The sequence below is a fragment of the Chamaea fasciata genome, unplaced genomic scaffold (genome assembly GCF_029207755.1).
Source record: "Chamaea fasciata isolate MVZ Bird 193981 ecotype frontalis unplaced genomic scaffold, bChaFas1.0.hap1 SCAF_1, whole genome shotgun sequence".
Classification (NCBI taxonomy): domain Eukaryota; kingdom Metazoa; phylum Chordata; class Aves; order Passeriformes; family Sylviidae; genus Chamaea; species Chamaea fasciata.
The window spans coordinates 37,947,585-37,975,168 of NW_027094086.1; the positions used below are offsets into that span (position 1 = coordinate 37,947,585).

Consider the following 27,584-nt stretch of genomic DNA (forward strand, 5'->3'; position numbering starts at 1 on the left):
TCAATCTCAAAGGGAAAAAAAGCCGTTTTACTTTCTCTAGTTAAAAAAAATAAACTAATACATAAACTGTAATACCATCTAGCCCTAAAAATAATCTTTTACTCTGTGAACTTTACTGTACTTATATGTACTCAGAGAAAATACAGTTTGGACCTCTCTCTCTGTTAACATCTACAATTCTGAGCTTGAAGTACTAATTAAACGCACATAAAAGAATGTACATAGAGTGCTTTTCTACCCCACCACTTTGGAGTGGGAGCCTCCTGTTGAAACACCTACCTTGCTTGGAGATTTAAGAAACATCCCTCTCTTCACAGAGACTTTGTGAATATAAACGAAAATAAAATTTTTCTCTAGCAAAAGACATCTGAAACAGAAATAAAAAGGTTTTAAGGAACCATGCTTTTAATGATCCCCTCATGTCAGGGGAGCTCATGCAGGGGCAATTCAGCTCTGTTTGGGGGTTTATTAAATAGGACAATGATGACATCATTGTTCTGAACTGAAAACTGATTAATCACCTGCTTGGTATCTGTCCTGCAGATGAGAAGTCCCTGTTGAATACTATGGATAAACTGGTGATACAGACTATTCCTTCTGCTTCTGACCAGTCCTTTGTTCTGTCCTTTCTTTCTCCTAACTATTCAGTTGACATATTCATATGTACATTTGTAAAATACCTGCAAATAGAGATGAATATTTTTAGGGTATCAACCATTAATACAGGTTTGTTTTCAAGACAGTTGTATATGATGCAGTCTCCAGATAACATTCATACAACTTTATATGAATCCTCAGTTTTTGGAGGATAAACCAAAATGTCTTTAGACAGCTTTTTAAACTGCAAAATAAATTGTTGAAAACACAATTTTCCTTTACAAAAATTTAAGTTTCTGAAGTTCCAGTAAGGGCCTCCAGTACACCTCAGAACAAAACAGCATGAAACCAAAAATTCCTGATCTCTTATACTTCTGGATGTTTCATGATTGATTTAACAAGATAAGTGGAAGAGTGGAAAATTGGCAACCTTAGCGGTTGAGTATATCCTGCAATTGAGAACCAGCATACATCACACTGTAATGTATTTTTGAGCCTTCCTGCATACCATGTGGACAGTGCAGCTCATATGAAATCCTTGACAGGATAGAAAATACAGGAAGAGAATAAAATGAACTTCATATTTGCCTTCGTTTCTCTGACCATGATAAATAATCTAAAGCACAGTAAAATGTATTCTTTTGAGACTGGCCTACCTTTCCTATCTATGTCTGCAAGGCCACATTTAATCTGGTAGCTTGAACTGAACCAGCTGGCACTGTCTTTGAAACATACGGGAATGGATGAAAGCTGCAAATATGCAAGGTGAATTTTACGTTTTTCTATTTCTTTCATGGCAATTTAAGTTCTTGATTCTCTGAGATACTTTGTGCGTAATTCCTACTGTGTGCCTAAAATGGCAGATGAGTTGTAAGAACCTTTTCTGAGATGCAAAACACAGTTCAGCTTCAACCCGTGTGTCAGTTCCTCCTCTAGTGTTAAATTGGCTGTGTATCATTTGTTTGGACTGAGAAGATAAGGCAATACTCAGGTTTTCTCTCTGCTTTGTAGCAAAGGGAAATCAGGGGCTTTCTTTAACTTTTAGAAGTGATTTGTACTTCCTTGTAGATAACAATTTATTTTCGTACACGTGTGATAATTCGAGGCCCATCATTTTCACCACAAACAAATTTAACTGGACAGGAGCAATGGCTAAAATAACAAAATAGCTAGTTCTTTCAATTCACATTTGATAACACTTTGTTTGACACACTATCAGGTAGCCTTACAAACTGTTTAAATACTCTGAAATATATATTACACTATTAAGCTTTTATACCATATTGAAGATCTCTATTTTCACATTGATTTATGCTCACTTATAGATGCACACACAAAATGTCAACATTTAAAATGAATCAATTTCTTAAAGGATTTGAGTTCATTCTGATGAAATGAACAGATTAATTACATTGTTTAAAATATTCTGCAATCTTAATATCATTATTGTTTGCATCTTCCCAGATCCAAGTGTCATTTCCAGTTTAAGAACATGAAACAGGACATCCTCACAAAAGCGAGAGACTCTTTATCCTATTATTACTTAATTAACCACTATCTAGAAATTGATGGACATTGACCTTTGTTATGAAAGGTAAACAGTCCTGTGAGTTAGTTAGTAAATCAAAAATTTCAGCAGGAGGGATTTTCTCAGCAAAATCTCATTGGTCCCCTTTTAGCTTATCTTTACCTCCTGGCTACCAAAGTACTGCGCACAAAGCAAGAAGCAAAAACATTTTCCAATCCAACTCCTTTTAAAAATACGCAGGATAAAACTTTTCTTTAAAGAAGAGTCAGCCTCATGAAGAGAGTCTTGTGGTACCTAGCCTATGTATAACAAATGCTAAGCCATCATCACAGTTTCACATTTCCTCCTTTCTAGGAAAATCAAAAAGTCTGTTCTTTATAACAGATGATCAGATATCTAGTGCTCCCAAATAAAACTAGATATATATTTGTGAGGTTTAAACAAAAAGATGTTGGACTATTCTTTTTCAAACTAAGATACTTTATATCTCTTTGGCTGAGAACATGAGTTATGTCTGCTGATGGCCCCCAACACACTAGATAGACCAGCTGGGTCAGAAAGTAGGGTACACAAGAAAATGACCTATTATATCAGACCTAGTTGTTCCATTTAATTCTTTTCATCTGACCACTGCAAAGACTGTGCATTCTTAAATGAGAACGTGCCAATGGCCAGACTAGTTCAGACCAAGGGTCTGCCCTACTCTGCCTCCAATGATGGCTCTAGATGTGACAGCCTGAACTGAGGGCAAATGTGTACAATACCTCTCACCATGCCCTACCCCCATGTCTCTACCTCCAGCTATTTTCAGCCCAGAGGAGTTACTGATCCATTTACAGCTTGTCTATCTAATGACCTTCTTAGGTCTCCAGTCTGCTGTGTAAACTTCTTGCATCCGCAAGGCTGTTTGACAAGGAATGCCATATGAGTTCTCCATTGCATGGAGAGTACTGACACTGCACAGTCTAACTCCAGCAGACAGTATCTAAAAGAATAACTTTCTTAGTATTGGCAGATAAAGATCATGTTCTTCAAGACATTTGTTCCTATTTATACGAGAAAGGCAATAACACTCTTCTCATATGCTGGTATAGCAACCTCTTTCAAGACTATTTTGGAGACATTCACTTGAATGTTGAATGGCTTTAAAAACTCAGTGCCCTTCTGAACAAATGTTCCTTCCTTTTAAACTTCTAAAAACTGATTAATTCTTTTAAATCTGTTACAATTTTTTTTTTTCTGGAAAATGCACATCCACGAGTTAAAGTGGCCAAGTCTGAATTATCCTGCAAAGGCCTTTGCTTTCTCAACCCACAGAGGCAAAACCTACACAATTAGCAATTTCAGTTCTGATCTCCGCAAATGCATTATTGTGAAAACCCTAGAGAAAATTTTCCCGACAAAACAAAATACTGTTTAACAGATTAATATATATAGCTCTTTAATTTTTACAAACTGTACAGATAACTGCCACAAATCTTAGGTGCTTTACCATCTTGATGATTAAATCATCTCTGTAAGTAGCAGCAAAAATTTTATAACTCTCAGGGCCTGCATCATTAAGTACTGAAAATAACTTGAAGTGCTGTGCAAAGCAAACAGTACAGTTGTAAACTCCTACAGACTCCAAGGAACCTGAAGCCCTTCTTAAGGCAATAGCCAGTAATATTTCACATAAATAAAAAGCTAATTCTCTACTTTTTATTAACAGACGTTCTAATCATTCGGATATTGACATCTCCAGCTCTGCATTAGCATTTCTGTACCTGCATACACTTGTATGCACCTGCAGACACTGGTTGCCTAGGTCAACTCATCTCGAATTGCTATATCTCTACCACCTCTCTTCACAACAGGCTGAAAACTAATCCACTGTCCATGAATAACAAGTTTCTCAACAGCAGCTTTTCAATACAGAGCTTGCAATCTGTCTCCCATTCCCTTTGTCAAATTATGGTCCACAAATCAGCCATTTGCAGCAGTGATATATCTGTCAGGCGTCAAGTACATCTCTTGCAAAGGAAAATCTTTTTTAGGATTTTTTAACTTCCAAAATGTCTAATCCCTAACATGCAAAATAATGAGTCAGATGCCAAAAAACCATGAGGATTTGGGGTTTTTTGTGGTTTTGTTTTATTTTGTTAGGTTTTTTTGTTTCTTTTTTAACATGTTAATGTCTTTTCCTTTGCTTTCTGGAGCTTTTTCTAGGTCATGTTTTCAAGCTTTCCTCCAAGGCCAAAAGGGTTTCAAACATTATTAAAAAGAAAGCAACTGGGATCCTTTTGTAATTGCATGTTTAAGAAAAAAACATTTATTGCTATCAAACTTAAATTCTGTTGAACTGACAACCAAGTATCTTCAGAGATGTTTTTGATCAAATAATCCTGAAATAGGAATATTGCTTCAAACCTGTTTTCTCTAGAGTTTCATTTGCATTACTTATGTATTTTTTTCCAGATAATTAAGCTTTAATGAAAGCAGGTTGTTAAACATGGAAGAAAGTCATGACTTAACACTATCTTGAAGGACTCTACAATATCAAAATATCTGAGGTGCAATTATATACCTCTGTGTATTCATATGTACATCCTCACACAAACAGTGATTTCTTCACCTGAAAATTGTGATTTGCTCCCCCTCAATACTAAGTCCCCTTGAAATCTTTAGTGGATTTTTTTTTCAGTGATGAGAAAACAGTTTCGTGTGACAACATGCATTACAAATCCTCTTAGATTCTAACTGGTTTGTGATGGAAATGTTCATGAATATTGATAAATGTAACCATTCCTGTTAATCATTGTCATCTCAGCTTGTTTGTGTCGCACTCAATAATTCGTTTTTATTTTAAGAGGGAAAGGCATTCCTTTCTTTTCATAACACAATTCCTCTACTGGGCATTATCTGAGCTCAGCATAGTGTCTTTCTCTTCCATCCTTTCTGCCCTGATTAAGACTACTGGAGACTCAGCAGGAAACCCAGTGGGATTGCTCATGGTGTCTTGAAGTCACCTCTTCTTTCATTGTTTTTGCCTGCTAACCTTGTTATGCTCATCAATCCCTCTCCCGCATCCCACTGGATTCCGAACTTTTCTTTTGTCAGCACCCTTGTTTGCTGCTAATTGAGCTCCTCTTCATTTCCCCTACCCCATTCGCTTGCCCTTCCTTCCTCCCCTCCCAGCTAGGCCATCTCCTCAAACGTCCCTCCTTCATCCTGTGCCTGCCGTCACCCTGCGCGGCCAGGCCTGAGCATCACGATTAATGGGGTAGACCCCAGATGACGAGGTATTTCACGGGTGCACTTTACTTTCAACTTGTTTCCTCTTTTCTGGGACATGGTCCTGGATCACAGCGTGTTTGTGCCACCGCAAACCCTGGGCGATAGCTTCCACTCTGCTGGGCCTGGAGACGACGGGCTCTGCCGGCAGCTCGACCCACAGCAACCTCAGAGGGCTGACAGGGCGCAGGGGTCGCCCGACCCCAACTTTGCCAAACGTCCGCGGAAATGGGTCCGAGGGTCTCACGGAAGCACGTCAAAGGACCTGCCTGCGGCCCCACCGGCAGCCTGAACCCGACCGACCCCAGGCAGCGCACCGAGCCCGCCGTCCCTGCCGCCACAGCCACCTCCCCCTGCGGCCCGGCCCGGCCCCGCGGCGCGGAGGGGGTGCCATAGTAACGGGCGGGGGCCGGGCGGCGCCGGGGGCCGGGCGGAGGGCGCAGCCAGAGGGCGGGGATGGCGGCGGGATGGCGGGCGCGGGAGCGCCCCCTCTCCGCGGCTCCCGGCCCCGGCGGCCGCAAATGGCTCTTCCCTCGCCGGCCCCTTTGTGTGAGGCACACTCGGAGCGGCGGCTCCCTGGCGGAGCGCGGTGCGTCCCCTGCCACCGCCAGCCCAACCCAGCCCGGCCGGGCCGGGCCGAGGCGAGGCGAGAGGGCCGGGCGGCTCGGGGCGGCCATTCCAGCGCCTCGGGGCCCCGCTCCCCCCGGGGGTGCGCGGGGGGCCCGGCTGCTGTCGCCACCTCCCCCCCAGTCGCCCCCAAGGCCCTCGCTGTGGTGGGCGACCAAAATACACCTCCACCAAACCAAAGAAAATAAATAACAACAATAATATTTTTTAAAAAAAGGAAAGGAAAAAAGAAAAGAAAAAAAGAAAGAACGGGGAAAGAACAGAGGGAGCGAGCGAGAGGGAGGGAGGGAGAAGCGAACCAACTCCGAGACTCCCATAAAGAGCGGCACGCACGGAGCGAGCGCCCCGGTGCCGATGCGTGGGGGAAACAATAAGTACTCGAAGTTACCTGCCCTGCCGTAGAAGAAGGAGGGTTCGTGGGTTCTCTCGCAGACATCTGCAGACCGGTGCTTTTTTGGAAGAGATTTTTTTTTCCTCTCCTCTCTCTCTTTACAAACCACAAACGGATGTGAGGCAGGGAAGGTGTTTGACTACTGAAGTCAGGCACCTCTTTTTTTATTCTTCTCAGTCTTGTGTGTCCCCCCCCTTCCCTCTCACACACACACACATACACACACACAAACACACACTCACACCCCCCTTTTTTACACCAACATTAACGACCAAAAGAAAAGGAAAGGAGTTTGCTTGATGTTTTAGTGAAATGGACGTAAGATTTTATTCACCACCTCCTCAGCCTGCTGCCGCTCCTGATACGCCTTGTTTGGGACCTTCCCCCTGCCTGGACCCCTACTATTGCAACAAGGTGACTCGTGTTTTGTGTCGTCCGAGGTGTTTAATCTGTGCTGTCGGTGTGTGCTGTTGTCGCGGCGCGTTGCATGAGCGGGCGCTGCGCTCTGGCGAGCCGCGCACCAAGTTGCCCGGCGAGGCGGAGGGAGGGCAGCGGCACTTGTCGGGGTTTGGGGAGCGCAATACCACCCGCCGCGGAGCGGTGCCGCCGGGACACACACCGGCTCCCCCTCAGGCACCCCAAATTAAACCCCCGGAGTAGTCTGGGGGCGGGCGGCTGGAGCTGGGGGGGGGGAGGGTGGGGGGGTGGGTGGGGGAGGCATTTTCCATAACATCTTTTCGGAGAAACGGCGTGGATGGGGATGTTGATGCCGGGGACTTGAATTTCCAGGGCTCTTGTTAATGAGAAAGATCGCGCCCGCCACAAACCGGTAGAAACTGTCCCGCAGTTCATGTGTCAAAGAGCCGAAAAGCACGTTTGTGTGTGTGTGTGTGCGTGCGTGTGTATACACGCATGTCACACACACACACACCTCTCTCTATGTGCATATTAAGTCTGCATAATGTTGACAAGTCGGTTCAGAACATCGGCTCCACTTTGTCCCGGCTGTGCAGCTGCCTTACCAATTTCTCTGTAACTTGATTAAACCTCTGCAAATAGGGTCAGTGCCTGAGGAGGGCTAAGTCTTTAAGTCCCCGAGCCCTGGGGAAAGAGGAACCGCACAGGATACACGCTCTAGCCCAAATCCTGAGTCCGGTTCCGAGAGTTTGGTGCTGCGATCCCGGAGCACTTTGCGTGACTTTTGCTGCCGAGGAAGGGGGCTGGGGTTCCTGCATTGTTACTGCCTCTGTAGCCTGAGCCAGCCGGTGCTTTATGTATGAGCTGCACTCTCTCTGCTCTTACGGAATGGGCTTTGCACGTGAATAAAATGCTGCCCGTAGGAAATGTTCGGAAAGTGCGAGTTACCCAGAGCACCTCTTCGAGCACAGCCCGGCCAAGGGGAGCAAGCCGGGAGACAGCGATATGTTCAAACCTGCGCGCTCGGGCGCCTGTTTGGAAGCCCGCCGTGGCAGCCCGTGGCGGGCTGCAGCAGCAGATGGCTGTTCGCAGCGCAGACCCCGCCGTGCGCAGGCTCCGCACGGCCGGCCGCGGGTGCGGAGGGCGGCGGCGGGGCGCGGTGGCCGGCGGGGCGCTGCCGCGGAGGGGCGGCCCCGGCCCGGCCTGGCCCGGCCGACAGCCCGGTCCCGCGCCCGGCTATTGTCGTGACGGTCTCACGTGTCAGAGAGACGTTCCGAGCCGTCCCTTTCATCCCGGGCAGCTGCCTCGATTCAGAGATAAACAGCAAAATAGAGTGTGCTTGTGCTGAGGCGCGGAGGCTGCGGCGCCCGGGTGAAGCCCTCTCAGTTTTCAGGAAAGGTTTCCCACATGGTCGCATCTACCAATCACAACAGAAAGGACCAAATTCATCCTGGCTGCATTTCACATATACTCAATGGAGTTATAGAATCCAGGGATAAATCTGGCCCTTTGTGGTGGATGCCTCAGGATATTTCAAGAGAGATCCCAGAGGTATGACTGTTAGTGTTGTTTTAAGTAACTATTTTGCAGCATCTGGCAAACGTTCGCTATATTTTGGAAGTTTGTGCCAGGAGTGAACTTGGTTCAGCAGGAAGAGTTCAAATGTGAAGGAGCATTTATATGTTCATTAATTTTCTGTTAGTGCTCTGAGTAATCATGAGGCTACTGCTACTTTTCATGCGTGGTTTGCTGTTATTTTCTCTATTGTCAGATTTGTAAATTGTAACAGTGAAATGTTGCCATGTGAAAAGCTTGGGCTGATATTAATGCCATAAGAACCAAAGTGTTTGAAGACCTGTTTGGCAGTGAAACTGGACAAATGTTATTAAGCCTGTCAATGATTTAAAGCTTCAGAAGGAAGGTAATGACTTGAATACACATTTCACTCATCATTCTTGAGATAGTGGGCCAGATTTAATTTAAAAGTTAAATGCTTTGGAAAATCAGGAATTACTTTAATGTATTAAATCATTTTCCAATTTAGTTCCTTAAATAATTTTTGGTGTGTTGCACTCCAAATCGAATAAATTAATTTAGAAAGTCGTTTTCAGAATTTCTTTACTAGCTGGTTAAAGCTTCTTTCAAGTCATGCCATGTATGAGGGAGCAAACTGTTCTTTTCAAATGCAAATGAGACACTCATTCTGTAGACAAGTTGCAACTCTTCTATTTCACTTTGCCTGAACTGATAATGTGCTTAAAAGTGCACAGTCATAAGACATATGTTTTATGCTTGGAAAAGACTTACCAGGAATGTTTCAATATAAGTTATGGAGTACAGAACATGTCTTTCTCAGATGTCTTTACCACTGACCATTGATAACATTAAATGGACAGAGTAGGTTTGCCAGGCCCCTTGGAGGCGTACATGTAGTGAACATTTTATTTTTCACCCCCTTCACTCTCTCCCTTTGCCCAGCGTGATTAACATTGCTGTGAAAACTTATCTGACTTGTTCTAAACATGTCGTCATGTTACAGTATTGCTCTCATTTTTCTCATGAGAAATGTCACTCATTTTCAGGCTGTGTGTATTTGGGGAGTTTGAAGGGCAGGAGGCCTGCAGAATTTTCTGTTCAGTATGTTTGTTTGAGTGTTTGCTTTTAAACTCTCCCAGGAGAGGAGATGATGGCTGGAGTGTGATGGATCCTTGTCCTGGGTCAGAATGGTGGTCTTCGTTAGGTGTTCACCTGCAAAACTCATTCAGATACTCATCAAGATCCTCTGGGATCTTGTTTCTTGTAAAGTTAGTTAAAACTTGGTTTTGGCACTTACTATTGGATTTGGCCCTATTTTTCATACCTAGGTTTTGCTGGTGTTTTTCCTTTTACAAATTTGCCAGACTTTGATTCTCTACATTTAAGTCTGCTTGAGCTGCTGGTAATTTAGAATGTATATCACAAATACTGAGGCTTTCAAGTTTTCTAATTGGTCTGTGAGCGCTAGTTTTTTTTCCCTGATCAGATGGTTGTTTGTAGCATACGAGTTCCCAGGCACATGCATGGGAGGTATTGACTGTGCATTTTTCTGTAGCCAGAGGAAAATAATGTAGATTCAAACAATCACCTCTTATCTTACAATTTTCAGTTGGCAGGCTTTGTTTCAGAAGACTGCTTAGATCTTTATTTTATAAACCTAAAATAGCATTGTAAGCATCTTAGCCTAATATTTCTCTATCTGCTGTGAAAGCTCATTATACTCTTCATATATTGTCATGCAGGCTTTTCCTTGTTTCTCTTGCATTACCCAGGGAGAAAGAAAAGTGAAGGAACAATGCAAACAATGTTGGTTATGACAACTGTGAGAGGTATCTCTTATACAAACAGACAGAATGGACGGTATGCTTTGCTATATAGGTCAGCCTTTGAAATAACATAGTGGAGCTCTTATGCTGGACAGATTTAGGGTTGGGGTTTTTCTGTTCACCTCTTGAAACTTGAAGCATAATTGCAGCTCAGATATGTTCAGGCTAATGTGAGTAATCTGTTCAGTTGAAGTTTATTTTAGGAAATGTCACGTAATTGAGTTGAATGATATAAAAGAAATAACTCTGATAATCCAGGTGTCCTAATTTGATAGAATATAGCCAGTGATTTTAAGCTGCCTGAAGAAGTTGAATGATAGGTTTAAATGTTTATGTTGAGAACAGTAAATAACAGTCTCATGGCTTTCCCTATTGAAGTGTCACCTCCAAAGACCACTTCCATCAGTACTGTAAGAAGGATAAGTATATTTTTAATTTTGATACTTGCAACTTTACACTGTTTTCATATGTCTGCTCACATGAAGTGCAGTTATATAATTGTAGTTTGACACAGCTAATGACAGGGATGCTGACCTCTGCCATCAGTAGACAGAAAATAATGGTCTTTACTGCTCCCAATGGTTAGCCTTGCAGAATTATGCACTGGATTCTTCTGTGATTTGCTACTTTGTTCAAAAATACAGGAGCCTACAACTCATCCTTCTTGTATTCACTGGTAGTGAAAACACTGTCAGTGCAGTGGAAAAATACAGCCAGACAGCAGAGGTAAAATGATAGACTGTAGTTGTTTTTTAAAAAAGGAATAAAGAGGAGAAAGGAGGGAGAGGGAGGCAAAACCTTTCAAAATGAAAAAAGCAAAATGACATTGGGTAGAACTGGATAAGGAGATATAATACAATGCTTTGTAAGCAGGTAACAATCCTGCTTGTAATCAGAATTCCATGGAGCAAAAGTGCATATATTTGTACTCAGCGTTTAGAGTAATTTATTGTGTAAACTTAACCCTACCATAGAGACTCCTCTAAGTAAAATGTTCCATGGCTGTTTACAAAGTGTACATTATTTCCAGGGGCTTGCTTCCATCCAGTCTCTATCTCAAACTCAGAGGTGTGGCAAGCAGGCTCTCTGAAGGACAACTCTAAAGCTGAAATACATGTTACTGTTTTGACAACGTTTTAGATTATGTTCATATTGTTTATCCTGTACATATTTTTCCCCCTTAAAAAAAGCCCTTGTCCTCTACTGCATTAGAATCATACTTGAAATTTGTTACTGTTTCATAAAGGAAAGATTAAACAGTTACATTAGAGTTGACTGTTGATTTTCAAGTGTTAAGTCTCTTCCTTTCAAAAATACCACGTATGAAGAACGGAAATGGTCTTTTCTTTCATACATTAGTATGTAGTCTCAGTGTTGTGGGCAAATCTCAAGTGTGCCTCCCTAAATTCCAGTGTTTCAGAGAAGAAGTGGTCCCAATTTTTGTGGAACACAGAAAATGATTTATGTATATGCTTTTGAGAAATCTTTCTCAAAGATGTCTATAAACCAAAGCATTTGCAGTAATTTATTTTTTTTTTCTGCCAAACATCAGTACACTGAGAGGAATTATGTTTTATTCTCATACAAGAATGATGCGTTTCATCTCTAGAGCATTACCCTCAATCACCCTATCATGAAGTCTTATGAAAAAAAAAAAAGTGAAACCAGTAAATTATTAAGAATGCTGAATTAACTAAACATTACAGCACATGCAGTACCTTTGATGTTTACATTAAACCAAACAGCATCTGGAGGTGATTTGGAGAAGCTGTACTGTGGAAGACTGGGCATTTCCAGCTTCTGTTGAGTTTGGGATGTGTTGGTGATGATCACACTTTACCGTGAACTACTGAGCACCCTCTGGCTCTCAGATTCCCACATTTGCATGACTTTCTGGTCTTGCTAAAAATGTACAGAAGCATTTGAAAAATGGACTATGTGTAAAACGCAATTTATATTTTAGAAGAGAATTGTCCTAATCATGGTAGGATTTAGATTAATATTCTTGGATTTTTAAATCCTGTATTGATGTTAGATATAAGAAAGCTCAGATGTTGGAAGTAAAAAGCCTCCTTTGACTGCACTCTCAGCACAGCTCAAGAGTGACCTGAAAACACCACTTCGTGTGGTGAGAGGGTAGTCCCTGGATCAGTGCAGATCTTGGCTTCTGGTACTGACAGCAGAGGCAATTAGTGGCAGCTTTGTTTATCTTTTTGAATAGGACACATGCCCTTTGAATGTGTAGCATGGACTACATAAAATAAAATACATATTTTAAATATGACCTAAATTTAAATGTTCCATTGTTGCAGCTGGACTATGTGATTGTTGTAGATCCTTTCCAACTGAAATAGTCTATTCTGCTGTTTTAGCTATGCAACTGCGTACCAATTTTCTGCCCAAAGAATGATTTCCCATTAAAAATGTTGAGTTATAAACTGCTTCAAAACATGGTTTGTAGCAGATTCGCCAAATGACTTTTAATTATAGCAGTGCTTCCAAAATACTTTCAGGCACGGAATTCACATCAGCCCAAATGAGATTTTCTTGATCATAATGCTTTTCTCTACAGCGTTCAGTTGGAAAATGGCAGCGTTGCGTTATTCTATGGTTAGGCACAGATTATGTAGCCTTAGTGCCAGCAACAAACTCTGCCCCTCCACAGCAGAGAGTGCACGTAAGGAACTCTTGTCCCCCCTTCTAATGGAGTGTCTGCCATTTATGTTCATTGGTAGCAATCAGTTTTCAGTTAGTAAATGAAACATTTAGTTCTTGATTTAGACCTTCAAACTTAAAATTGTTTTTCAGCAGGCATCTTGGTGCAACCCACATTTGTAATGTCTGTGGTTTTGTTTTGCTTCTTATGTTTGCAGCAAGTAATTTATTTTTAGCATTTGAATTTCATATGGCTCTAATAATATTTATATCTTATCTTTCAATTGCACATATGCTAACACTGTTCCTGAACTGTTCATTTAGTATTTCTCACTGGGCTGCTATTTGATTTGCTATAGACCCTTGTTGAATGGTTGCCTCCCAAGGAACACGCTGCTTTGTAAGTTGCAAAACATACTTGAATTACATGAGCATCTGACAACTCCAGGTTAGTGGAAATGTCAGAATGTTTTAGCATTCACATTCTTGACTGTTAAACCACTCTCTACCAATCAAAAGTGTCACGAGTGGCTTTTTTCAAAGATACTGCTGGCTAAGCATGGAAATTGAGCTGCTGTTGTAGTACTTTTGTCTCCTGCTATTGTTGTTGATGATTATATGGTCTTAAAGGTTAAATGGAAGTTACTGTAGCTGGTATGTATTTTTGTTATATTAAGAAAATCTGCAGTGAACTCCAGTTCTTATTCTATATGCAAGAATTTGGAACTCTGAAATCAGACAGTGATAACCTATACTTAGGGAAATGGGTCAGTAAAGGAAATATGAAGCCTGCAGTGTGAAGTAAAAGATTTATCTAGACAGTTCCTGCTAGAGGAGAACATTATGTAAACATATAAATGTCTGTTGTATCTATGCTACTCTGTATGTATATACACAGATGTAGATTTCTGCTTCATTGCATATATTGCTGACTTTGAAAGAAGTAAACTTACTCTGAGAATGCATCATTTCTATCCTGTACTATAAGTAATTGGCTTTGAAGTCATATTCTGGTCACAGTTGCCAAAAGTGGGTAGGTTTGTGCTCATGAATAAGAGGAAAAATTTGTTTCTCATACGATCATCTTGTTTGCATCGACCTGTAATAATAATAAATAGTGAAAGGAAAAATAATGGTGAAAAGGGATGACAACCTTTCAAAAAATATAATTGATCATTTGGCAGACAAAGTTGTGAGCATTAGTCATAGAAACCTGCAGATAGTAGAGGCTAAATATCAAAGCTAATGATTTATTTTATGTTAATGACTTTCTGCTAGGGCATAAAAGACTGCTCATAATGGACTCTTAGTGCTGTGTTCAGTTGCAAACGCTAATGGGATAATCCTACCCAAAACTAAGCTTTTTGAAGTAAATCATGGTGTTATTTTTTCAAGTTAACTCTTGAAAATGTATTGTCAGCTGATTCTTTAAGAACTGCTTGTAGTTTCTATAGGAATATATAAGGCAAGCTCTTTTTTCTTCACCGGCAGTTTTCTTAATTGTGTTGGAAATGTCTATTTTTTTTTACAGTTCTGAAAGATAATATTCATGAGATGGAAGTCATTCAGTCACTTCAGTGTTTTGATCATAGGGCAATAGGTTTTCGTGAGGTACAGTTGTTTTTACAGGTTGAGCAAAGGAAAGGAAGAATTATTTTTTTAGTGGCTTAGCCACTTATTACCTAAATGGCAGTAAAACTCTTAGTTTTGCATTGAAAAGTTTTTTAAAGCATGTTTACAATTAGTTATAACCAACATTATATTTCAATAAGAGATAATTTGCCTACTAAAGTTCACATAATGTGCTAATCATGTGTAGTGGTTAATAAAGGCCTCCTATCTCACTCCCCTGATGGCCATAAAAGGCTATTATGTTCATGGCAGCAGTTCAGGTACAGCTGCTGTGTGTTAATAATGCATCATTGTCCCACTAATAAACACAGCAAAGGTCAGCAACCCTGAGCACCTAAACCACCCATTCTCTTTCCAAAATATTTATTAACACCTTAATGGTGTATCTATTCATTTTGGTTAGGATTATATCAGTTAATGACCCTCATGGAATACTGTGTGTTCAGATTTTGCAACCTACATGCTGTTGTGGGCTGCTGCACTCATCTTTCCTCCTGAACGCTTTTCATCATAACTACGTGTTGTTTTTTGAAGACTAGCAGTTCATGGTCACCTTGTGATTAACTTGCGTTTTTACTTAGTTTGGCAGTTTTCATTTTTTTTTCTCAGCTAATTCAAGATTCTGTCTAGAGGCTGAATTTCCATGACTTAAGACACTTTGTAGAAATTCTGTGTGCTAAAAAACTATGTGACTGTGTAACAGACATTGACGCATGCACAGAGATGTTCATGTGTACATGTGTGTACTTGACGACTACTTTGCCTAGGTTCCACACCTAATTTTATACTAGTTACTTATGTTTTCCTTTTTAGCATAGATTGCTGTATTCGTAAAGGTTTTTTAAAATGCATTTTCTACAGACAAAGAACATACTCACATGGGATTTCCATTTTGCCAGGGAAACATGCAAATCAATAGGCCAGCGCTTATCTACATTAAAATTAGGTACACTGTAATTTATGGGTGTAGTGATATTGTATTTGTTTTGCATAGCCTCAGATATTCTTTAAGGTAGCCTGATTCTGTGTCTGTAGAGAAAAGCAGAAGTGTTAATTGAACAAAATCTCATTTTCGCATCTTGTATTATTGTCTTTTGTTTTCTGTTGCTCATTTTGAAAACCTGATTTTTTTTCTTGTGCTGTGTGATTTACAAACAAATGTTTAGAGGGCAGAAAAATACTACTACGTTTCCACCAAGAGAAATGAAAAAGCTTAACTAGCTGAAGGGTTTCTTTTTGGTGTAGAACATAGTTTCAATGACACATTTGTCATGCTTTAAATATATAATACATACAATAAAATATGTACTGGCACAGTTGTGATATATGTAGTGTCTGGCTCCATTGCTATTGTTTGTAGTCTCTACGGTTGTCATACATTGTTCTTTGCACATCATACCCTTACAGCAGAATTTGACACAATTTCTAGCTTTCAGTCCTGCACCATTTTCATTGCACAATATACATGAGTTTGACAGGGTGTGTTGAGGACAACTCTGGCAAGCAATTGATATTTTGAAGTGGCAAGCGTTTCAGCAGCTGCCTGCTTGTGAAAAAGGAATGATAAGGTATACTGTATTGTTAGTTTCAGGCAAAGCATTAAGGTTTAAGCTCTGTAAAAATGTACACATTATTCGTCAGTGGTGAAGCAAGCCTTTTATGTTTTTTAGAGCTTAGCTCTCTGGCTGATGTGAACTAGAATGACATTGGTTTAATGGTCAGTAAATGAATAGGAGTACTTTGAATTTGAACCACTGCCAATTTTGCACCGACAAAGAGACTGACAAAAGAAAGATTTTATGTGAAAGCAAAGCACAAGCAATGTTTGGGGAGGTGGGGAGAGGGGCAGAGAAACCCAACAGAAATATTCTCCAACACAGCCTTGTAATGATTCTAAAATTGTTAAAACACATCCATTTTGCATGGCTCATTGGCTACGAACCTAAGCTGTTTCATCTAATGTTCTTTAAAACCTGTTGTATACACATAGTCTTTTAGAATATATTCATATGGAATTTACAGTGTGTTTTTCTAAATACCACACTGTGCCCTGAAGGCCTGTTGGCAGAACATCAGAGTTGTCCACTGCTGGAGTTCCCAAGTCTCTCTCTATCTGGTAGTGGGAAATTGTAGTTTAATCAGTTATGGCACTTTCAGTGTGTAACATTCATTAGTAAGGCAATTTGTCATGACTGTTAATAGTCAGGATGCATCTGCTCTCTCTTCAGATATGGAGTGTGATAAGCAAGAGGGCAAATATTTCAATATTTAATAATATTAGCATGTATGAAAACTGTAATTCAAGGTTAGTGCTCAAAACACAAACATCAGATTATTAACAATCTATGTATTTTTACTGGTTTTACCTTTACAGATTGGATTTGAAAGTACTCTAATGCTCTTATGAGTTGTGCATTATGTGACTAGTATTAGAAAGTAAATGTTAACATCTTCAATGTTTATCAAAGACTTTTCCTCTGTTTTCCCCTGCAAATTGAAAGGTAGGATATTTTCACAGAGTTGCAAATACCTATAATTATTTTCCAGTGTGTCAGTAATAAATTGTTCACAGCATCATTTTTGGCAGTAGCAGACCTTTTTCAGTGTTAGTTTTGTGTCTGGGCAGCTCATAATGTCATGTTATAAAAGATATTCGATGCCTACCAAATAGACAACATGCAATTAGAATAATGTTCTCTTCTCACTAAAAAGCAGCTTGTAATCATTGTTCATTGTTCTAAATATGAAAGGATAAATTGTTTCCTACAGCCAAGAAAGGTTAGAGAGGGTTTTTTTTCACATATATCTGATAACCCTCATGTATTACATAATATGATAGCTTCACACACAATAGCTTTGTGACACATTTAAATTTTTAATGAAAAGCCCCCAAAATTTTAACATAATTATTTCTTTAGAAACTGAGCCCAATCTTGGTAAAATCCGTTCTTGATAGTAACAAAAGCTGTTACTGTTTAAGTTCCTGTTCAGCAGTTAGTTGGTACGCTTCACTGGATGTTGTCAAAAAGGCTTTGCTCTTGATTGACAACCCTGTAGGAATGTGAATGGAGATTTTAATTGCATATCATGTGTGCATATCAGAGTGAGTGGATTCACTGACTCTGCTTAGCTCTGTATCTCTACAGGTCAGCCATGCCAAAACGCTTCTTTTTTTAATAAGCAATTGATATATTTTCCAATAAGAGAGAAAAAGGGTATTCAAGTGAAGAAGGGACTGTAAAGCAAAAGGTTCTCATGAATTTTGGAGGAGAAATCTGTGCAATAGATTTTAACACAATTAAGAGGTGTTTTGATGATGTAAATTCATATCAAGTCTACATTGACCAAAGACTGCTACAATAGAAGTGTTTATATTTTTTCTTTTTCTTTTTTCTTTTCAAGAGTACTTTGAACCAAGTCAGTTTAAAAAAAAAAGTAAAGTGAGTGGAAAAATTTAGTGAGGGAGGCTGCCCTTGAGTCTTGTCCCCTTATAGAGACAAGAGGAAATGATGGGTTTCTTCCTTTATATTGAGAGCTAGTAGGGTTTCTTGTTTATGCTGGATTTGATGCACATTTTTTGGGCAACACTGTTAATTTAGGGGGAGATTTATCTTGATAGGGACCACAGTTTTAAGTCTGATACTAAAACCAAGGTTTGATATCAAGTTGTAATGCAACTTTGATATTTTTTTCCTTAAGAACAGTAAATGATACATCACTACAAAATAACTCTGCTAAACAGACCTCATTATTTACCATAGCCAAGAACAGTAAGTAACATGAAAGTAACAAAGGCAAATATTCGTTATTATGAATAATAATTATATGTTGATATTTTAAATTAGATTCGCCATTTCATTTTGCATCAGAAACCGCAGCATTGACTGTATTCTTTTTAAAACTCATAAAGCATCAGCAACTGAAAGCACAGCTACAAGGCAGTTGTGAGGAACTTTTAGCTGAGTTAGTGTTTTGTTCCAGTACAGGGACTTTAAAATCTGAAGGAGGATGACAGTTGCATTTTTCTGTGAGGACCCCTGGGAAGGAATTGTTATTTAGTGACAGAGTTTCTTTCCTCTTTTCTCCTGGTTTGTTTTTGAATGAGAAGCAAATTGACTGCCTTTTGCTCTTTCACCCTTTGTGTAAGGCCAGCTCTGACTTTCAGGTTATATTTGTGTAAAAAGTGTAGGAAGAAAGGGTGCTCGCCACTTGTTGAAGGCACATTAGATGGTCTGACAACACTCTTGCACCTTTATGGAGCCTGTTTACTCCTGTGCTGGGTTGAAGTGTATCTCACCCAACTGCATCTTGAACATCAATAAACCCTCAGGAGTTCTTAAAATAAGTGAATACCTTAAGAAGAAGACCAACAAGATTTACATTATTTCTAATGAAGCAGATCACTTCTGACTTAATATATGACATTGGTGTATGGTTGGATCTACTATAATCTGACACTGCTATCGGTTGTCAAGATTTGTGAGTAAAAATTGAGCAACAGGTCCACAAGGATTGAGGGAAAGTTCCATATTTTGAAACTTTAAACCTGTCTGAAATGAAGAATTTAATTTTTTTTTTTAATCTGTGTTGAGGAAAGAATCTACTTAAATTGTGCAACATTAAATACCAGAGCCATTTTTGTAAATCACCATAGTAGCTCTTGAAATACAGTTGAGAAGACTGCAACATTGATGTCATGAGGACTCCTTTTTTTCAGGACTTTGTTAGATTACAATGTCAGACACTTTAATGCTGGGAATGGCAGATTTAGGGATGCCTTGATTTTGCTCTGTAGTATGTTATCATTGGCAGGAATTTGAGTGAAACAGAGGATGTGGAATGAGTGATCGTGCCATTGCAACTTTATCATTAATGCAGTTGCAAATTGCACCAGAGTAAAACTTTCAGGCAACCTCAAATTTGCATTTTTTTCATTTTGATCACATGACTTTCTAACCCAAATAATATTGTTTCAAAAATAATTTTGTGTGTATGTGTTTTGCTTATTCATCCGTGCCATTCATTGCTATTGTCTCTTAGGAGTGTCTGAGTCTCTTCAGCATTGCAGCACAGATTTTTCTGCTGTGGAGTTAACTCCTTTTTAGTAGCAGGGAGACTATTGTTGCAGTGAGTGAAGTGAGGACCAAGTCTTGGTGTGGCTAGGAAGATCCTGGGCTCTCTCTTACCAATCTTTTCCCTCTGATACTTTAGTGCAGGCTGTCATGATGCATGCATTCCATTATACAGATTTTGGACAGAACATGAGAATACCCGTGTTATTGTTTTGTCACGATGTCCCCATTTTGGGCTGAGGAACTCAAGCAAAAGCTAAGGCCTTAGTATTTTTTAAACTTTATCTCTAAACAAAAGGCACTTCTCTATCTCAATATATTTTCTTCTCCTAAATTCAGTTGAGCTGGTTAAGTTTCCTTAAGGCTAAAAATACTCAAACTGTAAATACAGATGTTGTGACGAAAATTACAGTCACGTACTACAGTTAAACCTACAATTTTAAGTAAGAGAAAGCTTATTGTGCATGTATTTATTATCATATATATATTTACTATGCTTATAGAAATAATTAAAGAGGTATCTGTTAAATATATGCTTATACTAAACTTCATAAATTTGTATAAATTATTTCAGTTCTAGTAAAACCAGGGGATTTAGTTTACAAATCCTTAGGGCTCATCTTATAATATTTTTCTTTGGGGCTAGAGAGGACTCCATGGATATAATAATGAAAGCTCAGAGAAAAAATATTTTTGAAAAGGAAAAATACGTTACTCAGCAGAATCCATTGCCCTTTTAAGAATGCTTTCTCAGACTTTCTCAAACAGAACACTACAGTGGAAATACTAAAGTAGCATTCTTAAGCATGGCTGTGGTTTTATTAACTCTTTTCAGAAATTCAAAATTTAAATCTTAATATTTACTGCAGAGTAAAATAGTTCTGAATTAAAAAGGAATTTAGAAGGTTTTGGTTGGAGCGAAGGACTGCAGACTTTCTAGGAACAAGTTTATTACAGCAGAGACAGCTCTTAACCTGCTGCTTCCTACACAGTTGCCTGGGATTCTAGCAATGCTGGAAGCTCTTTTTTAGAGATGCAGGCATATTCTGAAGCAACAGAGCACGTTGATGTACCAGGCCTGGAAGTTAATTTTCTACCATTGACTCATCAGAATCTTTCCTTATTATTACTACTGAGCTTGTGATGGACATGTACAAAGCTTAGTAGTTAAAAAAAAAAAAAAATCACAGAATCACAGAATATTCTGAATTGGAGAGTGTCAGTCTTCAGGTCATACTATCCTAGGTAAGGAGAAGATGTTTTCAGGAAACATGAGCTTTTCACACACACTGAGTGTTCTGTCAAGTGTGGGAAAGGAGAGCAAGGAAGGGGTGCACTGAGTGTTCAAGGAACTCATCTAAAGAAGAGAGCGGGGTCCTTCGTGCTAGTTCAAGAATGTGTTTATATTTAACCATCACTGAACACCTACTTCTGTTCAGCCAGGACACTCCTTTCTCCCCTTACGTTTCGAGTATTCAGCCTACACCGATGCTGAACTTTGAAACGACAGGTCATCGCAACCTTAGCATATCTATCACTTGAGAATGTGGGAATTTGTACTAGAAAAGAAGAAAATATGAAGATATTCTGTAGAAAGAAGATTTTCTGACTGGTCTTGGCTGAAGCTGGATACCATTTCCACCAGTAAGGACACCTAAACTATCTCCAGGGAAAATCTGACTAACTGACTCTTGGATGAGAAGGGACATCAGAGGGTCCGGAAGTACCTGTACTGACAGTGGAGAAGGGGTGTGTGGAGTGTGGGTTGGGCCCCAGACAGACTAAGTTTCACCCTGAGTTTTTTGGGGTGAATCAAAAATCTCTGGTTCACAGACCTAGTGTGACGACATGTCTGCTTTAAGGAAAACAGCCAGATTCAGATTTAAATGAAAGCAGAGCTATTAGGATCTGGACAGATCAACTGAAGTAGTGCTGGATGATGTTGAAAGTTACGTGAATGTGGGTTTGCAGAAGTCTTATTGATACAGATACCGCTTTTTCTGTGAACTTGCTTGACTCTAGGCAATGTTTACTAGCTCATGGAACAAACTTCCTGTGCTGCAGGGGTTTCTCTGTGAAGTGTCTTAGTCCATGAAATGTCATGTTAGCTATTCCATTGCTACCTTCATCTGCTACTTTGCTCACTCATGTTCTGTAGAAAGTCTTGACCTTCTGCAACAGAAACTGATTGACTATTTTCTACCAGGAACTTTCTTTTAAGAAGGTAGAATCCAAAAATATCTGGAAATCTTTTTTTGAGTATTATATAGATGAGATCTCATAAGAGAGATGGGGAAAAGTAATATAGACAAAAATAGATCATGGTGAGAGAAAGAGCAGAAAGAGCAGTCTCCATAAATGGATGTAGAGATTCTTCAACACAAATTTAATTGTGGAGTAGAACTAGAGAAACACTGTGAGATGCTGTGTCATCTCCTGTCCCATTCCCCACCCCCCTTCCTTCTCCACCTCTGAAAAAAATCACTCTTTTCCACATCACAATTTGTTATCTTGTAACTTGGATGAGAACCTCATTCTTCCTCAACAGCAGATTTTATTTCAGTCCTTATCTGGTGGTTCAATAACTTATGCCTCTAGCCCTTTAAAAAAAAAAAAAAAATCTGATGAGTTTGAAGTAGAAGGACAGACCACTCAGATATATGATTTTGTTTTTCCTTCAGGGCCACTACACAGTATTCCATAAAAATAATTCTACTATTTGGGTTTTGGTTTTTCCTCTTTTGGGGGTTGACTGTTTAGCTGAGAAGCTGACAAAAAATTCTGCTACACAGAAGTAGTTAAAAAGAATTAGCTTAACATTATTAACCACATAAGTGCTGAAGTAATGAAAGGACTTGTTTATACCCATATAGGTAGGGAAGAGAAAGGTAAGAATTAGGGCTGGACTTCTGTATTTAGTTTGAAATTTCTAGTGTTGGCAACGTATTTTGTATATGTGATAATTACTTTTTGGCAAGACCTGGTATATCTAAACACTTTTGGGTGGGCTCAGGATGAAGTTTCATTTTAACTCAGAATTTCCTTGCATTGTAGTTCTAGACTTTAGAACATAATAACATTCTATGAGCATCAATTTTTATGGTACGGTTTGTAGAAGATACCGTTTTTACACAGAAGTAGTCCTAAGTCTGTTGCATTAGATTTTAAAAGGTGAACTTCATTATGTTTGTCCTGACAAAGCTTTGTATCATCTAGGATCCAGAACTGTGACAAGATGTTTGTGAAAAAAATTAAACATGCAAAACTTTACCCTCTTGGTGCTTTATTATGAGCTGAAATACACTCGTGAATATCTCATTACATTCTGTGTGCACCACTTGTATAGGATTGCCAGCATCTGTCACCAGTCCTGCGTTAATACAGTTTCCCATTCCTAGTACCTTGTGTTTAGATTCTATGCAGCACAAGTACAAAGCTCCTGTCTTTTTAGTGTTGAAGTTTTAATATGTTTCAGCCTTTTTGATGATTTTGTTACTGAACAGAATTGGACTTTATTTTTGCAGATACCACTGTATTTGAAAAAAATTCTTATTATTTCCTCCCTTGAAGTGTTTGTAGTACATTGTGTACTTCTCTATGTATCCAAGTCTCCAAATTAGTTCTGTGTGTATCTGAGTCTTCAAATTAGTTTGCATCACCTCTGTTATAAAACTCCTTTTCTTCCACCACTACTCTGAAATTGCCTTTCATACTCAGTGTAACCTATGAATTGGTCCTGCAAGTGAGTCATTCCAAGGTTGTTATTCTTCTCTTATAACTATATTTAATAGAAAATACTGTGCTCTATGTTATGTCTGTCTTCTTCAGATGGAACAGTGTCTGCTGAGATGGAAAAGCAGAATGCAATATCAGAATACATTTAAATGTAATAACATCTCTGGAAAATTTCTTTTTATGGTACAGAAATAACAGCTCTTCTGCCATTATCACTGCTTTGGCTTTTTGAGCCTTATGGTACCAGAGTATTTCAATGACTGGCTTGGCCTTGCAGCTTTTACTGTAGGAAAAATGCCACTGATGTCCAGAGGAGTTTTGCATTCTTCAAGGACTGTGATTTGGGATCTGGTCAGCTATATAGCCCTGTCTTAGGAACCTTTTTTCCCTGCATAAAACATTACATAAAATTTAGTGGTTTATCTCTCTTGCACATTTCTCCTATTAACAAAATGATACACCTGGGGTTAATTTTCAAGATTCTTGAAATCTTACTGAGAACATTAAAGTCATTTTCTACTGAGTGGTGTTTTTCCTATAAGTGTGTTGACCCAGTATTAATTATCACACTTACAACATCACGTTTTATCTGGCCCTCCTTCACTGGCAAAACTGACTGAAGTTTGTTTGAGTTACTCTTTCCTCAAAAAATAATCAGTTAGTTTTGTTTTCCCTACGTAGTGGGTCAGTCGAAAGGGAATTTCATTAGTAAGACAGAGGTCCACACAAGCTATGAATCTGGGGTTGGAAACAAATGCACAAACCCACAAACCTGCAATAGTCCCTATAGGGACTCTCTGCAATAGTCCCGGTAGGATTCCCTCCAGGTCCTTTTCCCGGTCAGTAGGATAAAGAGTGTTGGTAGTTGTAAGGGAACTTAGACTTAGCTTCAGTAGCTGAGAGAAACTCATGCCAGAAAACTTGTTTTTGTTGTGAAATAATTACATATCTTTCCATCCACATGTTCTCACCGGATCTTTTGGAAACATGTGACTCACACGAAGCTGTGATGCTCTCACAGTGTGACTCAGGCTGCTGCCTTCCTGGGACATCTCGAAGACCAACTGTTACTACTTGTAAAAATTTCCTTTTAATGTTTCCTTTAAATCTCCATTTCAAATTCAAAATCCTTGCATAAGTAGATACATGTAATTAAATAATCAGTGTATTTTCCTGAGACGGGGGAGTTTGTTCACTGTTCCTTTGGTCTCTCTCTTGACCTTGTTCAATGTTGCAGTTTTGTTGCTGTGATTTACAGCAGGCTGTGGGTGTGGTTGAGTGCTGTGTGGCTGGGTAATGTGAATTAATGCTACTCTGCCTGTGGTAGAGTAGCATTCCATGCAGATACTTTCATGCCCACATAGGATGCCTTTGTGGAATGATACTCTTCTTTGAAAGCAAATGGACATTACAGCTTTCTAGTGTTTCATACTAAGGTCTTGTCTCAACTGGTGAGCCGCTATGGTTTGTCATGTGGCTACAGGACAAGTGCCAAGAAAAGAGGTGGAAGAATTCACATTTAGTTACAATTTTAAAAGGATTTTAGCCAGTTCTGAAACTGCCCCCTAAGGTTACATGGGCATATTTCAAAATGGAAGTTATACTTCAAATTCATATGGGTGCTAATGTGTTTGTGTGTGCAAATCTCATCTATATGTGTACCTTAGGCATATTTTGAAAATAGCCTGTATATGCACTATTAATGCAGATAATTCAAGAATGAAATGTCCTAAAATTCACCAGTGGATGTGATTCCAGTGACAAGCAGTTCTGCTTAAAAAGTGAGATTGAATATGGTTCAGCGTTGGCAGGCTTGGCTAAATTGAGTGTATAGCAACCATTCTAGTTTGCAGTAGTTCTAAGTCTGGCTTTAAAAGTGTTTCAGGAATCATTTTGAAGTAGAAATCTGAGAATATGAGATACACAGAAGGAAATGTTTCTGTCTGTCATGAAAAATCTGTATCTAGCTAGGGGCTGCAATGATTGTGAAGAATGATAGTATCTCAGATATGCAGTATGCATTTTTGACTGTCAAAATTTGCATATATTTAATGCATTGAACTGTTTTAAAAACACTATTCTTAGAATGCTTGTCAAAATATTTTCTATAATGGATGGATTTAAATCTAATTAACATATTCATGTTTTAAACTTATTGGCTTTTTTTTTTTGTCCAAAGAAGTGCATAATTTATACTCATATAAATATCTTAATCATACTATATTCAGAGGTAGTATATAGCTCAGGCTTAAATTGAACTTGGATGATGTTCAGTCATAATACATCTTACTCATCAATACAACTTTCTGTAGTTGTTCATCAATATTCTTTGAAAGAAGAGGATAAATGTTTTATACCTACAACCTATCTCTTATAGTTAGGGTTTTCAATGATGGAATAAAAAAGTTGAGGTAAAGCTGCCTCAGATACTTCTTTTGTGCAAAACTTGTTCTGTGTGTGCAACACTTATAAATAAAGGTGCAAGAGCAAATAGTTTAGAAGTCAGGTAAGATGACATCTGTATAAGCTCTCTGCCGAGTTCTGAGTAATCTTTTGTTAGTTCCCCCAACAACTCAGTCTAATCAAATACAGGGATGTAAGCGATATCATGTAATAGGTTTTTGGAATCAATAAATATGCCAAGGTTTTGAATTACTAGCAGTGTAGATGTGGCTGATAAGCTCAATTGTTGGAAAACTGATCCCATAAAAGTGAAAAGTGAGATCTTTAAAAGAAAAAAAATCAGATGAAAGCCAAATCTTTTATGAAACAGAAATGAAGTGTGGCCAGGTTCTACTTTGCACAAATTTGGACAAATAAGTAATGATATGATAGAAAGAAGTATGCAGTTTAGCAGTGATATCTTTCAGGATCCAGGTTGTTAACAATGGATAAACGAGAATTCTGGGTTAAAGAAATGAGATACCAGTTTTCTCAATCTTCGGAACATCTTCAAAAAAAACAAAACTGCATTGGTGTTAATATTTAAATTAGAGACTTAGGTGTGATTTTGCCAAAGGTCAATTTTCTAAAGCTTAAGTACAGGGATAGGAATCTTCCATAAAACTGGCATGGATGGTTTAGCAGTAGAGATAGGTAACAACATATGTTTCCTCAAAGTATCCTTTTCTTTGTTCATCTGGCTTGCCAGTGTGCCTTAGTTTGTGACTGCCAAGCATCTAAAATTAATGTAACATCTTATTAAAAAGATGGTGAAGTTTATGCATGGTGTGCTAAGCTTGTGCATAACCACTGGTACATAAATTTTATGTTGAAGGCATCTCTATGTAGCAAAGATTTTTCTAATGTTGTACATCTGGGATTTCTGGTTTGTGCTACTAGTCTCCCTTGGCTGAGGTTCTGTGTTGTAACATCCCATTCTTTACCGGGTATGGATTGAACTGTGGGGGTTTTGCCCCACTGTTCATCAATGAGTTCACCATCTGTTCCATGGGTGCTGGTATTTCTGTGTTGGTGACTTTATTTGTACCAGTGCATGATGTGGATGCTGACTGAGAGGGGAGCTGTTGGGATTGAGTGTGTTGTCTGTGCCCTTGCTATGGAGAATGGATGACAGTTTGATGCTTCCTCCCCCACGAGATATATTTTAATGGAAACCCTGTGTATAGTGGCATTTGTACCACTGAGACATATTTAATGAAGATAATATATTTTTTAACTTTTGCTGTTTTGGTTCAGTACTCATCATTTATTTATATGCTGGTAGCATCCATATTTAGTGCTGTATAAATTAATAACACTATATTTAGTAAATATGAACTATAATCATTGTGCTATTTAATTTGGGTCTAATAAGTACTTGCCAGACTAATGTGTAGTCATGTAGTTGGGCAAATGTACAAAAATGTCATTAACTTGTTTTGATTTGTGGACAGTGATGTATGTGGCAATGTCTGTGAATACTCCTGCTTTTCTTACACCACAGCTACCTCATTTGCCAAATATGGCTATGATCCTTTGTCCATGTTAATTGAGAATGGCATCCTTATTCATCATGTGCAGGGTTTTTTTCAGCCATTAAAATGCTGTCCAAAGACTACTCAACTGAGGAAAACTGCAGAATAATACAGAGTGCTTGTTTATCTGTTGTTGTAAGCCTTCTGTTTTATCCCATTGTAATGAATGGGAAAAGGAACTCTTACATGTGAATGCAATGCTGTTGCTAAAGAGCACAAATTCATTTTGGAACATCAGCGTTAATAATTGGACTGGGACTTGCCTGAAATATTTTCATCAGCTATGTCTCTGTTCAGTGTTTCTTCATCTTTTCTTTG

At 39.0% G+C, this 27,584-nt stretch overlaps 1 protein-coding gene across 3 annotated transcripts in view; it reads left to right on the forward strand.

The window, feature by feature from the left end:
• Nucleotides 1-6,062: 6,062 nt before the first annotated feature.
• The window catches only part of TOX (thymocyte selection associated high mobility group box), a 218,381-nt gene continuing 196,859 nt past the window's right edge, over nt 6,063-27,584 (forward strand). For 2 of the 3 annotated variants that reach the window (XM_066180799.1, XM_066180809.1), the window contains exon 1: nt 6,063-6,830. In XM_066180799.1, the coding sequence (XP_066036896.1) occupies nt 6,729-6,830 (102 nt within the window). In that variant the 5' untranslated portion in view covers nt 6,063-6,728. Of the gene's footprint in view, nt 6,831-8,240; nt 8,385-27,584 lie in introns of those variants that run through there. The other variant, XM_066180790.1, reaches the window with a different exon arrangement.